At 35.2% G+C, this 17,425-nt stretch overlaps 1 protein-coding gene across 1 annotated transcript; it reads left to right on the forward strand.

Moving 5' to 3' along the window:
• The first annotated feature begins 4,189 nt into the window (after positions 1–4,189).
• Positions 4,190–17,425, forward strand: HUA1 (floral homeotic protein (HUA1)). Its single transcript, XM_047326157.2, has 11 exons — positions 4,190–4,596; positions 5,732–5,970; positions 11,189–11,248; positions 11,330–11,455; positions 11,534–11,740; positions 14,378–14,415; positions 14,590–14,636; positions 14,712–14,842; positions 15,554–15,613; positions 16,519–16,650; positions 17,031–17,425. The coding sequence occupies exons 1-11, from the start codon at positions 4,338–4,340 to the stop codon at positions 17,175–17,177; spliced, it is 1,446 nt and encodes a 481-aa protein (XP_047182113.1). The 5' UTR covers positions 4,190–4,337; the 3' UTR covers positions 17,178–17,425.

The following is a 17,425-nucleotide window of genomic DNA, read 5'->3' on the forward strand; positions in this document are numbered from 1 at the left end:
AGCGGAAATCACTAAAGATTAAAAAATATATCAACAAAATCATTTATCAACCAGGTTAGTTACTTCAAGTACAAATTTTTGGCCTAGTCCAATTTGAGTCAATTCGCCCAACAAGGCAACTTAGTTCGCCTAACGAGTAGTGCTTAACTCGCCCAACAAGTAGTGTTTAACTCGCCTAAAAAGTTATGCGTTTTGGAAAATTTATAAATAGAAGGCTTTACACAATTAAATTATACACTTTTTTAGAGAGGGAACTTGATCTAAAAGGAGAGAAAGTATAGACTCATTTTAGAGCATTTGTGATTATTCTTTTCTAGTGTTCATAATGTATAAAAGTAACCAACTCTCTTATGCACGAGAGTTGGACGTAGTGTATCTTAATTCTTTGTGATTTTTTCTATTTAATATATTTATTTTTCATTACTATTGTATTTTATTCACATTCTTAACTGAATCATAATTGATTGATTACAAATTTGTGGGTATCTGATATTGGACACAATATTAGAACCTAAACTAGGATAGAACAACTAATAGATTCAAGTTTGGACACGTAGATTTAATCACTTGTCATTCTAAACATTTGACTTTAATGTTTAATGCAAATCTTTTGCAAAAATATCTAAGATATTAAGATTTTTATTATTAAGGTTTAAACTTGTTTTTAGGAAATTAGAGCTGGTTAAATAGTGGTGTGAATGCTAAAGTAAAAATAAAAGGTATATTTTTTTGTGTTTTTATATTGATTTGATACATAAAATCTGTGAAGTTTCTACCGTATAATTATTTTAGTAAATTTTATTGCTTTCCAAACATTTAGAATTTTTCATAACAAACACTTTTCATTATTATAAATTTTTTAACCTAAATCATTAAATAATCATAGTTTTTCTAAGTAATGCAAGTCTCTTGGAAAAACAATACATGAACTTATCTAGTTTATTACTTATGCAATTTGGTACATTTGTCAATATCAATAATAGAGCATTGAAGAAGAAGAATACTTGAAAGCTAGTCGCTCTACCACATGGAAAAGAAAAACCTCTTGGGTGAAAATTAGTTTATATAGTAAAATATAAGGCTAATGGAACCATTGAGAGGTACAAGGCTAGGTCGGTTGAAAAGGATTCACTCAAACATAAGGAGTAGATTGTTGGGAATCCAAGTGTTAGTCTGCGACCCAAATTGGATAGAAATGAGAAAGTAGAGCAGTATATAAAGGTGAAAGACTCATTAACCCATTGCCTTAAGGTTTTGGGTAGGGAGTGGTGTCAATCCCTTATATGGTTGGACTCATATCTCATTGGTGTTTGTGTTTCCCCGGTAAACCTCCTCTTTGATACACCCAACAATTGTATCAGAGTCGATGGTTTGTCTTGGTGACCTATACCGAAAGTCTTCCTTAACAAAAGTATTTATGTAAGCAAGTCCAGTTAAGATGAACGGTGGTACAAAGGGTCAATTGTGGTTGTGGTTGGTAATTTGATGTGAAAAATGTTTTTCTACATGGAGATCTTAAAGAAAAAATATACAGGGAGATACCACCTTTATATATGAAACAAATTGAGGAAAACACAATATACAAACTAAAAAAGAAATTGTATGGCCTAAATAATCACCTAAAGAATTTGTTGAGATTGTTCACCAAAGTCATGATGAATCTCCAATATAAACAAAGTCAAAGAGATCATACCTTGTTTATTAAGCATTTTGATTCAAAGGGAGTAACAATTTTGTTAGTCTATGTAGATTATATTATTATGATTGGTAATGACGAACATGAACAACAAAGATTGAGCACATGTCTGCCTAGAGAATTTGAAATTAAGACCTTAGGGAAATTGAAATTAGGAATTGAAGTTGTTAACTTAAAGAAAGGGATTTTTATATCTCAACAAAAGTATATTATTGATCTATTGTAAGAACAGGTAAAATGGCCTACAAACTAGTGAGCAAACTTGTTGATCCAAATGTAAAGTTGAGAAATGAAAATGATGGTATGGTTGTTAGTAAAGAAATGTATCAAAGACTTGTAGGAAGACTTATTTATTTATCTCACACTAAATTTGGTATTGCTTTCGTTGTGAGTTCACTAAGTCAATTTATGCATTAACCAAAGGAAACCCATTTACAAGTTGCTCTTAAAATTGTTCGGTATTTCAAAGGGACATGAAGAAGAAGAATTTTGTTCAGAAGAATCAAGAATGTCAGTCTTAAAGCATAAAATGATGCTGATTATGTAGGTTCAATTGTTGATAGAAGATCGACTACTGGTTATTGTACTTCTTTTGTTGGAACTTGGTAACTTAGAAGAGTAAAAAGCAAAGTGTGGTAGCTAGATCCAGTGCTAAAGTAGAATGTCAAGCAATAACATAAGGGAATGTGAGCTATTGTGACTAAAAATTATATTGGAAGACTTGAAGATAAAATGAGATGGACCTATAAAGTTATATTGCAATTACAAATCTACAATTAGCTTAGTCCATAATATAATACAATATAATAGAACCATAATATTGAAGTAAACAAACATGTTATTAAGGAAAAGCTTGACAACGACATAATTTGCCTACCATATATTTCTTCTCAAAGACAACTTAGAGTATACTTACCTAAGGGCTAAATAACATTAAGGGCTAAATAACAATAATTTTGAGAAATGAAAAACATGTATTTAGCAGGAAAAGTGTTGAGATATTTAAAATATTTTTTAACATTATTCTTATTTGTTATAATTATGCATTTATTACACTTTATTCTTTAGATTTTATTTTATTTCCAAAGTTATATATATATATATATATATATATATATATATATATATATAAATATATATATAAAACTTAGAATGATTTGTATTCTTGAGAATCTTTATCCATTATTTGGCCAAAGGTTAATTTGTGATATACAAATAACACATATTATGGATTATTACTTTTCATTTTTTTTTTCAAATCAAAACTTTGTCTATATCTTCGTTTGTACGTAACAATGTTATTATTAACAAACTTTACATTTATTTTGACTTAATGACAAAACTAACATACCATTCTTTATTTCTTATCATAATTATTCATTTCCAAATACTAATCATCAGTACAATTTGATGTTGTCACCATAATATGAACAAGATCAGAAGAAAAAAAATTATAAATATCAATTTATGACATTTGAACTTCATTCTCCTGATTTTCCAAATGTAGCATTCATCTAAAAAAACAACTTATTTTTTACATGCATAATACTACATGTTTTACTTATCAAATTTTTGTCCTTGGTTTCATTTTGACAATTCTTCCACAGCTTCCATTTATACATTGAAGCTTGCTAAATTCCAAAACCAAAAAAATTTACAAAATAGAAAAAAAAACCACGGATTAGGATTTCTCACACAACGCAACCCTCGCAAGCTAGTAATCATTACACATAGTTCCACTATCAACGTAACTCTCTATATACTTAGGTTAAAAGCACCTACATGAACAAACAAGAAAATTAAGGGAGAACAAGATGATTAATTATGATCATTATTGTTTTTAGATATCTTAAATAGCCCACTATCTACATCACTTTTTATTTTTTCTAACAAACAAAATATTTATTCTTCAAAAATGTCTATAATTTTTTATTAGAAAATATGTAAATGATAATTGTAATTAGATAATGAAGGGTGGTAATATGTGGTATTGAAAAATATGAATGACTTAAGAAATTAAAATAAAACTATAAAAAAATAATAACCATAATTACAAAAGAGAAAGGAGGACATGTAAGATATATCCTAATAAAAATTCTCCAGCTCTCAAATATTATATATATATATATATATATATATATATATATATATATATATATATATATATATATATATATATATAGATTATTTAACAGTTGTAGTAAACTACATTTTTGGTATAATCTACTTCATATATCAAAGGAGATAATCAAGGATTAATATATGTCCATTTTGAGTGAAGAACGATCATTTTAACAAGCATCAATCTAAGAACCACTAAACTAATATTTATATACCTTGCATAGAACTTCTTGACACTGGATCAAGAGGTTGTAACTGAAGAAAAAAAAAAAGGTAAAAAGACAAAAAAAGCTAAAAAGAGAATTAAAAAAAAAAAAAAAGAGTGTGTGTGAGCACTCACCAGGCTTGTAAAATCCCACTAAACACACTAATGCCAACCCATTCTGCAAAGTGCAATCTCACTCATTCACTCACTTACTAGTATCAAATTCTCAAGCCAAAGCAACCATAACACCAACAACACAAGCATTATTCCCGTGACTGACACTAACATCGTTTTCGCGTTTCAGTTTCCGTCAAAATGGAAAACCACATCTACTCCTCCTACAGCCCGTCCACCAACTACCGATTTCGCGACTCCGACTCCTCAACCATGTTCCTCTCCCACCACCACCGTGCCGCCGACTCCGCCGCCCTCCGCTTCTCCTCCTCCCTCGCCGACGACATTGCCCCGCCAGGTGTTACCTCCCGCATCGCCTCTTCCGCCGCCGCCAACTACCTCTCCCCCTGGGCCTCCTCCGCCGCCACCTCCTCCCTCGACTTCAAACGCTCCTCTGACGGTTAGTTTCTCCCATTTCCCCCTTTTAGTTTCCTTGTTTACTTTTTTTTTCTAGGTCAAAAGTGCTTGTTTCCGTAGATTGGTTTTTAGAACTAGCTGATTCGATATTTCTCCAAGTTGAACCTTACAGGACTAAGCTATTTAGTTTAGGTTAAACTAAAAATGAAGTAACCGAGATTTCACTAGTCCTCTTGTTATGTTGTAATCTACGAATTTAGGTTATAAGTGCATGTTTGGGTCGGTTGTTTTTAAGAAAAGCAAAAGAGTTTTGTTTTAGTATTAGAAAAGGGTTTATTTGTTTCTCTAAGTTGAACCCAAACAGGGTCTGAGTAAATGAGCTCAATGTTGTGTTTACTTTGAAATGAAGTAACCGAGATTTCACTCATTGTGTGTAGTTCTTGAAACACATGTTTTTTTGTTTCAGTTTTCTAGCAAGATAAGCTCAGTACCTGGAATTTATGTTTGAGATGAAATGATAGGTGGTCCTGAGGGTGAGGATGCGAAGCACATCATAGCATTGGTGTGTTGTGCAGAGTAGTGTAGTGTAGTGTAGTGTAGTTTGTATTGGCTGTTGTCTTGTTAGTATTTTACTCTTGTTTTAAAGCTTTAGTGATTAATTAGTGTTTTGGCCATCAGAACCCAGGTTAAATTTCATTGTCTCTGGTTATAAAGGATTCTGGCTGCCAGCACAGGGTTAGTTATGGATATGATTTTGGAATCTCAATTGATGATGCAGATTGGTGGCTGGTATCGCAAATAAGCGGAGATATGCTTAGGATAGATTCTGTTATTATTGAATGCATGCAACTTGTTATGAACAACATTGATTATTGTAGCTAAATAGAGAAAAAAGATTGTCAGGGTTTGCTTTTCTTGTGAGTGCGTTACTTGTTACATACAGACAAGGCGACACTGACCATTATGTATTTCAATTCGTCCGAATAGTTATTACTTTACATATTTTCAGGAATATGTCATGTTATGTGGTTCTTATATTTTATTTTTATATAAAGTATATCCGTTATATTTACTAACGAATGCTTTTTGTAGAAAATTATTTTCTTAGTCAAACTTATAACGTAACATTATACGTTTGCTTTGGTTTTTTGTATATACCCGTCTATTATGTACTATAGCTCTCTACCATCCAACCATTTTGGGTACTATTGGGCAAAGTGAAGCTTGGTATTCTACAAACTCACTGGCCAAGCGCCCTAGATATGAAAGTGCTTCCAATATGACTATATATCCACAGAGGCCAGGAGAAAAAGATTGTGCCCACTATATGCTCACAAGAACCTGTAAGTTTGGAGATAGCTGCAAGTTTGACCATCCTGTTTGGGTTCCTGAGGGTGGAATCCCGGATTGGAAAGAGGTGACTGTTTGCTATTATTATCACTATTATTATTTTTATGCCTATGAAAATTATATCGTATTCTATAGTACATTTACTATTGGTAACTGTAAAGTTAACATGTGTTCTTACGATTCTATATTTTATAGAAAGTTATAGAGTTAAACATATATGAATGTATGGTAGTGTATTATATACCAGTTTAACAAATTTGTTTTTCATTGTTTTAGCTAATTTGTAGCAAAAACCCTCATTTTCTATTTTTTTCACTGCAAAAACTGTATATTAGAAATATTTATTTCTTATAATAGGAGTAAAATTATAGATTATAATAGAATAAACACCAGCAAAATATTATAGTTCAATAGTTCTTGTATTACCGTATATATTCTAATAATTAAAGATTAATGGCTAATTGTAATATCCCAATGCTTTTGCCAGAGTCTGGAGCATGCAAATCATACGAATGAACCTTGTTATAAATTTAGCTTGAGGACTTATGAGTTACTCAGTGAAGATATGATTCTTAGTCATGTGAACTAACAAAAGTAGTGGAGACAAGAGATACATCTTGACATGTTTTACTTTTACTTGTAAGATAATTTGGACTTGTGTCTTCAAATTCCTGGGATTTGATTGTGTGGGCAACCTTATTTGGGATTTAGTGGAACTGTGGGAGTCTCCACAAATGTGAAATGGGCAACTAAGTACAAGCTAGTTTCTTGACTTTCCTCCAAAATCTCTACTTCATACTTTCTTCTTGGGCTCCCTTTGTATGATACATAAGGGGGAATATGAGATGGGTTGAGAAGTTGGTTTACCAACCCTAGTGTGTGTGGAAGGGTGATAGGATCCTAAGGGTCTATGTCAGGAAAAAAGGGACAAAAAACAAGACATAAGCGGATAAAGGGTAGAGAAAGGTTGTTGGTTTGACGGGAGGGTGTTAGTTTGTCTGGTTTGTTGTTAGTTGCTTTTGTATAGTATGTAAGGGAAAATAAGTTTCTTTCGGGGACACATTTTGTTTTATAAAGAATGTAGACAGGATCATTACATCCTAGGGAGGAAGGATTGCTTCCTTGGTTGTTTTCGTGTTTGTGCATTCTAGCAATAAAGAAACCTTTGTCATTTATGTGTGTTGTGTGTACGCATTCTGCGCGGACCAAAGTAGAGTATAGTTTGGGTTTCTTGTCACCAAGAACCCTAACATTTGGTCCGACCTGTCGGATCTTAAAAGGGGAAAAATAATGGAAGGAAGAATCAACACAGTTGAAAGGGTGATAGAGGAACTAAAAAGGGGTCATCAAGAACTTAAGGAGATGTTTAGAGATTTTATGAAAAATTCCAAGAATTCAGACAAAATTCGGAGGGCAGTCAAGGATCAGTGAATGGGGGAAGAAGGGGAAGAAAGGACGAGGCTGAGGAGGACATAGAAGAAGAGAAAGCGGAGATATAGAAAGTTTGGATGAAAAGGGTAGAGTTGCCTACGTTTGAGGGGATTGATCTAGAGGGATGGATATCTAGAGCCAAAAAAAATTTCAAGATTCAAAACGTGGCAGCAAGGGAAAAATTAAGATTGCAATTCTGGAGGGAGGGGCCAACCATTGGTTCCAATTCTGGAAAAAGAAAAGACCAAGAATGCATCTTGGGAAGAACTAACCGAATCTTAAATCAGAAGATTTGGAGGGAAAGGTGTACGGTGTTTGAAAAACTGGTTGTGTTAAGGCAAAAAGGGAGGACTGTGGAGGAATATATTCAAGATTTTGAAAGGTTAGTGGCGCAAGCTTCTAAGTTGACAGAGGAATAGTTGGGCTATTTCTTTGCTAGTTTGCACGGAGATATAATGAGCCAGATTAGGCCACACAATCTCATAGATTTGTTGAGGACGATGGAGATTGCTAGGGACATAAAGGAGGTCACCAAAGATTCAAGTATGAACAGGGGGTTGCCAGCAGGAACAGTCAATCGATTGGAAGGTATCAGGGAGGATACAGGGTTGTTTCAGGGCCAAAAATGTTCAAAGGGACCAAAAGTGGATAGAGTATGGGGAGTAACCTTAGTAAAACAAGAAAAGAAGGGGTTAGTACCACGGGAGGGTCCAAGATTGGTAGTAATGAGATGGGGAATGACAGAAATAAGGGGATAAGAAACCTTCCTTATCTAGAGTATATATAGAGAAGGGAAGAGGGGAGATGTTTTCATTGTGGAGGGCCATACCACCTTGGTCATAGGTGTCTCGAAAGGAGTATCATAGTTTTGATTATGGCAAAGGAATTAGGAGAAAGGGAATAGATGGAGGAAATGGAGCAGAAACAAATGGATTTGTTGGCATTCTTAGTTGGAGGACTGACACCAACCAACACAATGAAGTTATACGGTGTGCTAAAGGGAAGAAGTGTGTTGGTATTGATTGATAGTGGCGCCAACCACAACTTTATCTCAGCCAAACTGGTAAAAGAACTTTGCTTGGGTGTAGAAGAAACTTCTCTCTACAAAGCGTGCTAAGGAGATGGCCACAAGTGGATGTTGTAAGGGCTGGAAGTAAGGGAGAATTTTATTTGTTTGAATTAGGTGGAGTAGCCATGATATTGGGAATGACATGGCTAGCATCTCTCGGGGAAGTCCGAACAAATTGGAGGAGTCTAACAATGAGTTTTGGGAAAGGAGATAGTGAGGAATTACCACTCAAATCTAGCAAAACTGGTTGGCAAAGCTTTTGGGGTATGAATTCGAAATTGTATAGAAATCAGGAAGCACGAATAGGGTGGCTGACGCTCTTTCCTGAAGGGAGGAACAAAAGGAGGAAGGGAGAAAGGAACTTAGGGTGATTGCCATGCCTTATTGGCAGGAGTAACAATCTGTTATAGAGGAGACAAAGAGGAATCCAATTCTACAGAAAATAAGAAAAGACTTGGAAACTAACCCAGATTCGCACCTAGCCATTACCTTGGAACATGACCACCTCCACTACAAAGGAAGACTGGTCTTATTAGTGAAATCTGAGTGGATACCAAAGTTAATAGCTGAATTCCATATGACGTCTACAGGAAGACATTCAGGGGTCTATCGAATATATAGAAAGGTGGCTCATTTGTTATACTGGGTAGGAATGAAGAACTCCACAGCTGAATTTGTTGTTGCTTGCCTAATCTTCCAGCAACATAAGTATCTGGCACCTCACCACAAGGATTACTCCAACCATTACCCATACCATAGGACATATGGGAGGAGATAAGCATGGATTCCATGGTGAGCCTACCTAAATCCAATGGGTACGATGCGGTGTTAGTGGTGGTGGATAGGTTGAGTAAGTATGGCCACTTTATACCCATAAAACACCCCTATTCAGCAAAAAGTATAGCCGAAGTGTTTGTGAAAGATGTTGTAAGGTTACATGGAGTACCTTCCTCCATAATTAGTGACAGAGATCCTAGATTCCTCAGTTTGTTCTGGAAGGAGTCATTCAGACTTCAATGGACAATTTTTTATGAGTACAACCTATCACTCGGAAACAGATGGCCAAACCGAAGTGGTGGACAAAACCCTTGAAACATATTTGAGATGTTTCTGTTCAGAACAACCCAAAAGTTGGAGCTTGGTTCTTCCATGGGCAGAATATTGATATTGTTTGTACCGGGAGAAATGACAGTTGAAACGGTGGCACAGGAGCAACAGTAAAGGGATGAAGCTTTAAGGCAATTAAGGTATCATATGGAAAGAGCCCAAGGACAAACGATCAAATTTGCCATCTAGAAGCGTTGACCATCGGTGATTAAAGTAGGGAATTGGGTATATTTGAGGATTCGACCCCATAGGCAAGCATCCATGCCTACTAGACTACGCCTTAAATTATCAGCAAGATAGTACGACCCTTTCCAAGTAATCAAACAAGTGGGACCAGTAGCATTCAGGCTACAACTTCCAAAAACAGTGCGGATTCATCTAGTTTTTCATGTTTCCCAACTCAAGCTAGCAGTGGGAACACAGCAAGTACAAAAAGAACTACCAGAGGAACTCCAGGGGGAAGGGTTAGTTTGTTGGCCCCTTAGGGTGATGGAAAGAAGGACAATGCAGATACAAGGAGAAACTGTGCCTCAGTTGCTTATTGAGTGGCAGGAAGGAGGACCAGAGGCAGCTACATGGGGAGATGAAGCAACCGAGAAGGCCCAGACTTTGACCTTGAGGACTAGGTTGTTCAAGGACGGACGAGTAATGATAGGATCCTAAGGGTCTATGTCTAGAAAAAAGGGACAAAAAACAAGACATAAGCGGTTAGAGGGTAGAGAGAGGTTGTTGGTCAGGTAGGAGGGTGTTAGTTTGTCTGGTTTGTTGTTAGTTGCTTTTGTACCAAATATGTAAGGGAAAATAAGTGTCTTTGGGGGACACGTTTTATTTTGTAAAGAGTGTAGCAGGATCATTACATCCTGGGGAGGAAGGACTGCTTCCTTGGTTGTTTTCGTGTTTTGCATTCCAGCAATAAAGAAACCCTTGTCATTTACTTGTGTTGTGTGTGTGCTTTCTGTGGACCAAACCAGAGGATAGTTTGGGTTTCTTGTCACCAAGAACCCTAACAAAGGGGGAAAAGAATGGGATATACTGTTAGGCTATTAGTATAAGAAAGTCAGTGGGGAAGGTAAAGAAGCATAAATTGTGTTTAATTTTTGTGAAGGAGGTTATTGCCCCCAAATGCAGCATTATCTTTCTTAATTTTACTTTCTATATCCTTGTTCTGAGCTGATAATCCTGTAATATCAGTGGTGGGCACTTTCTGCATCTAAATTCAATGAAACATTTTTATTTCTGGGTACTAACTGACATGTGAGATTTTAACTTGGGATCTGTGGTAGCCCGCCCTGTTTCACTTTCTTGATTTGGCAACTTTATAGGCATATTTTTATGCATTAGTCTATGTACTTCCTGTGCAATTTTATCAGAATGATATTTTACTACAATGTTAATCAATTTTTCTCTAGAAGAATCTACTACCCTTTGAGTTCTAGGATGGGTGTGGCAAATCTTGTGGTTAAAACCTACATGGGTTGCCTGTTATGTATCCTACGATCATTCTTGTTCTAGTTATCTCGTGATGTGAATAAATATGGTGTTTCTTACCCTTCATATTATTTCTATTTCTTTCTCTGCTTGCATTGGGTTTTGATCTCACAAGATGAAATCTTATTGTCCAGAAAATTTGGTTTGTACTAATTTGATGACGCACATGGTTGATTCATACTTGTTTTAGGTTCCAAATGTTGTTACAAGTGAAACTCCTCCTGAGAGACCAGGGGAACCAGATTGTCCAGTGAGTAGATTTTGCAATTTTTTTTCTCTCTTCATATGTATTTGGTCATTTTCTGATTCATTTGAATCCAATACATTGCAGTACTTTCTGAAAACTCAGAGATGCAAGTTTGGTTCAAAGTGCAAATTTAATCATCCTAAAGTTTCCTCTGAAAATGATGATGTATCTTCTGGCTTACCTGAGAGGCCATCAGAGCCCCCTTGCTCGGTTAGTAATTTACAATTTTCCTTAACATGAGATTTTACTTATCTATTTGGCTTATGCGATGTTTTAATATTTATGCAGTTCTACATGAAAACTGGAAAATGTAAATTTGGTGCTTCTTGTAAATTCCATCACCCCAAGGATATCCAGATTCAGTCGTCTGATGAGTTGAGTCATACTCAGACAGAAATAAATTCTATGATAGGAGGTTCACTTGGAGATACACAACCAATTAAGTCTCTAATATCTCCATCATTGCAAAATAGCAAAGGACTTCCAGTTAGACTGGTAAATCTTTATCCTTTGGTGCCCATTCTTTGATCAAAGGAAAGAGACATCAATTCATCTAGTATCATGCTCTTTTCAAATTTATTGATTTTTCCAATTCATTCCATTATTTGCTAGATGTATGCTGCTTTGAACTGCTGACTCAAATTAATAATTGTAGTAGAATAATGATATTGAATTTGAGGTTTTGGATTGGTTTTGTTGGGCTTTGTAACTACGACTGTTTTACTTTGGTGGTATTTGAAGTTATAGCTTATAGAAATGCTAGGAACACAACTTCTATAGTTAGTTAATTTTAAACAGTAGAAGAGGGTGTGTTGAAAAGATTTTGTTCCTTGCATTCCTCTAATTTATATTGTAAGTTCTGTAATTATAGAAATGGGGAGCAAATCCTTTATAATAAGGAATATCTAGATTATATATGTATTACTTGGAACATTTTTATTCCTGGATCATATATTTGTTGTTGGAGGATATCAAATCTTCACTATCTATTGTATTAATTTTGTTATCTCAGTATAAACAAAGCATTTGTGTTGTCTCAGAAACATATAGTTTCAGCTCTGTTTCTCTCTTTCCTATAGTTTAACATGGTAATTAGAGGATTTTATAAAACTGTATTGGCTTAGTAGAGTCATCTTCTCTAGAGGATTTTTTCTTTTTGGTGAATCTTTCTCTCAAGTTGATGAGCATTGTTTTGGCGACCTCCATTTGCTTCCGCAAGCACAAGTTTGGGATTGGGTTGTACTAATCTATCAATTGTGTAAACACCAATATGATCCACCCATCCATGTGCCCTCACATGCGACTTCTCTCCACCCCGAATCTCCAATACACTTGTGGTGGCACCTGAAGGCCAACCAACTTGCACCTAGGTTGCTGCTCCATAAACTCCTACCCTTGTGGTGGTGGCTCCATCAGAGTTTATTCAATGGTTTGATCTACTTTTCTCTCAGGTTATTTTTTTTCTAGATTTTAAGAATAAAAAAACGTCTTCCAGCACCCAATCAACATGGAGAACATATTATCTTGCATTCTTAACCATATTTTTAATATTGAGAAGATGGGTGGGCCTAACTATTCAACTTGGGCTTCCAAATTGGGTTATGGTTAGTGGGTTGGGATACAAATATCTCACGACAACTGCATAATCCATTTCTTCAACACAATGTGGATAATGTATATAGATTGATGTTTAACTATGTAGTGTTATTGAATCCACTATCACGGCATGGTGGCAGCAACCTTAAAGACGATGGACAGAGGTGGGCAGGGCTCTTGATACCAACTTGAATAAAAGAAATGGAAGAGGCAAGGCACTTGTCTAAAAGCTGGTACACACACAAGAAAACTAATAAAACTAACATTTCATTTCAACACCATCCACAACGTATTGACAACCCATGTAACCCTCTCCACCATACTAACCTAAGTTATAATAAACTTCCCATCGTGCATTACATTTTTATCCTCGTTATCTTTTGTTCCTATTCTCAAGTCACGTTTATCTCACTCAAAGTAGAACAATGATGATTGATGAGATGTGTCTTCCAAAGTAGTGGTATTTAGGAGTTGGTTCCTCTTCCAACTGACACAACAATTGTTAGGTGTTGATGGCACAACAGTTTGGAATGACACAAAGTGGTGCTAATCATTCTGTTTTATCATCATTTTCCCTAAGAAATTGTTATTACATATAGTAATAAGGAGGGTATTATCTAACCTAAACAATATCATGCACAACAGTTCCAGAGAAAAGATCGTGAACACGTGAGATAGTAGGGATGTTAAATGCTAAAATTGTGAAACCCTAATGGACCCAAGTCTCAAACTTGTAATCGACCAAGGAGAATTGTATTGTGATCCTTGAGATATGGAGAGCTTATTAGTAAGCTAAATTATCTCATTGTAGCTCATCCTAACATTGCCATTGTTGTGAGCATAGTAAGTCAATTTTTAAACTCTCCTTGTTGAGACAGATGCAATCGTATGGATTTAGAGTATATTAAGAATGCTCGTAGCAAAGGTCTTATGAAAGTAAGGAAAGTACTCAAATTGTTGGGTATTATGACGCTGATTGGGCAGGGTCACTGAGCGGTAGATCATATTCTATTATTGTTGGAGGTAATGTAATATCATAGGAAAGTAAAAAACAATATCAAGGCTAGGTCAAGTGCAGAAGTGGAATACAGGATATCATCAGGAATTTATCAACTCTAGTAAAAAGTTGGCTAACAAATTGGCAAATTCTCAAGGAGGACCAATGATTGATCATAATTGCAGTAAGCTGATGGCCAATGTTATAATTGTTGAAATAATGAAAAATCCTTTAAATAAGGTATATATGTTTTATATATATTATTAAATACGTTTTACTTATTCGTATCTTTATATTAGGGTATATCACTTATCTTTTAAATATTCTATTGGTTTTGTTTTCTCAATATAAATAACATCTCCGTACTGTCTCTTGGAAGCACTTGCTTTATGCTCAATGTTTCTCTTTTTTTCTATAGTTCAACAATAAGATACCCATAGATTCCTTGGCTTCTAGCTTGTGACGACCTTTTCCTTACTAATTTGTTGCCTTCATTTTATTTAAAGCCTGTGTTTTACTGTGCAATTCTCTCCTTACAGGGGGAAGTGGATTGTCCATTCTACATGAAAACTGGCAGGTAAGTATTGGTTTATTTTCTATTGGTTTCATAATTTTAGAGAAAGTCATTTATTTTTCCATGGCTCTCATAGGAAACTGCAAAATGGTGATTATTTCTCCATAATAAGCTAGTCATAGCACATGTTCTTTGGATTAAATATTCTTAATTTTTTTTTTCATTCATATGAATCAGTTGCAAGTACGGTGCCACTTGCCGCTACAATCATCCGGACAGGAATGGTATGCATAACATATTGATTGTTCATTCATTTTCCTTTCTAATCAACTATTTCACATGATCATACTTTCATGCAGCAATTAATCCACCCATTGCTGGATTAGGCGCTTCTATTTTGCCATCCTCAGCTGCTAGTCTGAATATTGGACTTCTTAGTCCAGCTGTGTCTGTTTATCAAGCTTTTGACCCAAGGCTGTCAAATCCAATGGTAATGTGGAAATTGCTACTGATTGACTAATTCAAATTTTAAATAATGTTGTCCCTGATGCTCGTTATTGTGGGGTAGGGGCTGGAGCTGTAGATGCTTCCTGCTGAGTTTCTTAATGTGTAGTATATTTCTGGTTATTCACCAAATGAACACACAGTATCTTAGTATACAGTCAAACAGGGAACATTGAGTCTTTGCTTTATAGATTGAACGGATAAGTATTGGTGAAAAGTAAACATTGTAAAAGTAATATTTTGTTAGTTATATTCTCAAAGAAGAATAATATTTGTGTGGTGTAGTTTTGCTCATCTTCCATTCTAAATCAATATTAAGTAATTAGGTATGGTTAATTGTGGGTGTGTGCTATAGCCATTTATTTATTTTCATTGCTTTTGCCTCAAGTCTCGTTTTCTGTTTGTCTTCCATGGTTTCCTGGTTGCCTAAGATTGTTAAGCATAATGTTTTTTGAGATGCTGCGGCTCATCTAGTGCATTAAATGCATAGGATATGTTTCTCGTAGAAAAATACATGTTTGGGTTCTATAGTGGTGAGGCCTCTTTTGCTTTTTTGACTCAATAATGTAGGAGGACAAGTAGATTTGCTCTTAACAATTCAATATTAACAACAAATTGATTCTAAGCTGAATTTCCATGTGTCATAGATGACTTACTCAAAACAAAATGTGTCTTATGCATGTGGCATGTTTTCCAGTCTCAGGTGGGAATTGCAGAATCCATCTATCCTCAACGACCTGGCCAGATCGAATGTGATGTAAGCAAAGACTTGTCTTTTGTTCTAGTAATTAGATTTCCAGCCAATACGTATTTGGAGTTTTACATGTCAGCATTTATTTGTTGGGTCATTTAGTATTCAATTTAAAAAGTGCAGGTGGCTAAGGGTTCAATTTAGATCTTCTGTTTTTTTAAAAACTAAATAAGGTAGGGTAGCCTTAATAATAATACCATGAAGTAGATTAGATGAAGAATTATACAAAGTATCATTATGTGATTTTCTTGGCTAGAAATAAATAAACATTTGTTGAGATATTGTGTGGTTTGAATTGGATTAACTTAATGTTGGGGGCTTGAATATAAATTCATTGTCATGGCAATAGCAGACACATTATTGAGATTTCAAGGAAGTGATTAGGATAAGGTTTATTATTAAGTACGTTTTAATGTCATTTTCTTGTCATCGACAATATGATATTTCCCTTCAAGCGTCCAAAGCCAGTATGTGGAAAGTGGGTGTTGAAACAGGTGAATTGGTTACAAAGTGGAGACAATTTGATCAGTCGGATTAGTTCCCTTTTTTAAGAAATTACATAAAATTTGAATTTACATTCTATTAGTGTTCACCACTGCTGCATGGTTGCTTATTAGTAAGCTCACGTTGTGGTTGATAATTAAGGTTAAATATAACTGAGCAATAGCTGAAGATCCCAATTTTCTCTCCTCTATTTTACCCTTTATACATGTAATACTGATTCTATTTTACCTAACAATTGAGTGTCACTAATTGTTATCGAGTATCTGGTTTTTAATTATATTATTTCATATAGAGAAAGATAATTATTAAATCTTCATGGAAACTTATTGATTTGCTGAACTTTCGTGTCTCAACCTCTGTAAATTCTAATTTCGTTTTATATTTCTATTCAATGGCTTGCCGTGTAGTTTTACATGAAAACTGGCGACTGTAAATTCGGTGAAAGATGCAAGTATCATCACCCAATTGATCGCTCAGCACCATCACTGTCAAAGCAGGCTTCTGTCAAGCTCACTCCTGCAGGACTACCAAGAAGAGAGGTATATGTCAAATCCTTTTCAGGGGCATAGTTCAATTTGTGGCTTTGTTTGCATTTTTCTGTTAACTTTTTTCAATAAATAGTCTGCATTTTCAAAAAGTGTAAGATTGATATGACTAGTCTGGCTTTGGCTTTGGTGTCAACCTATTTTAATTTACTTGATATCTCTCACTGCATGTGAAGAGAGCTTACCAAAACAATCTTAGTAGATGCTGTTTATGACCGATCTTGTAAACAATGTGTTCAAGTAAATCGTCCATGTGCATTTGCCATTGTGGATATAAGCTCTAGCTTAAGTAGCATCCTCTTGACTAGCCTCAATTTCTACCAAAACAAGGTTATATTTAAACAATGTATGATGGATGTTTTGTTACTTGACAGGGTGCGGTTATTTGTCCATATTATTTGAAAACTGGAACATGCAAGTTTGGTGCGACCTGCAAGTTTGACCACCCACCACCTGGAGAAGTTGTGGAGATGGCAAAATCTCAAGGAACATCAGCCGATGGAGGGGAAGCAGAAGACTGATAGAATTCTTCTCTTGACCAAAACATTGAGATCTTCTCGCATGAAACTCAACTCTGTATTTGATGATTCCTTTACTTCTGCTTTGTATTCGTACCATGGTATGACACGCTGTGCCTCAACACCCGTTTTTGTTTCCTTTAGTGACTAATTTCTCTTTTGACCTACCAAGATCTGTTTAACTCATGGCACAATTCATTCTTAACACATTTATATCCGAAAAATCAAACATACATTGTGTTTAATCCTAC

Source organism: Vigna umbellata, chromosome 9, assembly GCF_029865625.1.
Source record: "Vigna umbellata cultivar VRB3 chromosome 9, Vumbellata_1.0, whole genome shotgun sequence".
Classification (NCBI taxonomy): Eukaryota; Viridiplantae; Streptophyta; class Magnoliopsida; order Fabales; family Fabaceae; genus Vigna; species Vigna umbellata.

Excerpts from the sequence above, each read along its gene's own strand:
- HUA1 (XM_047326157.2), top strand. The coding sequence starts at position 4,338 with ATGGAAAACCACATCTACTCCTCCTACAGCCCGTCCACCAACTACCGA. Across the intron at positions 5,971-11,188 it reads GAATCCCGGATTGGAAAGAG|GTTCCAAATGTTGTTACAAG; the intron begins GTGACTGTTTGC and ends TACTTGTTTTAG. Across the intron at positions 11,456-11,533 it reads CATCAGAGCCCCCTTGCTCG|TTCTACATGAAAACTGGAAA; the intron begins GTTAGTAATTTA and ends ATATTTATGCAG.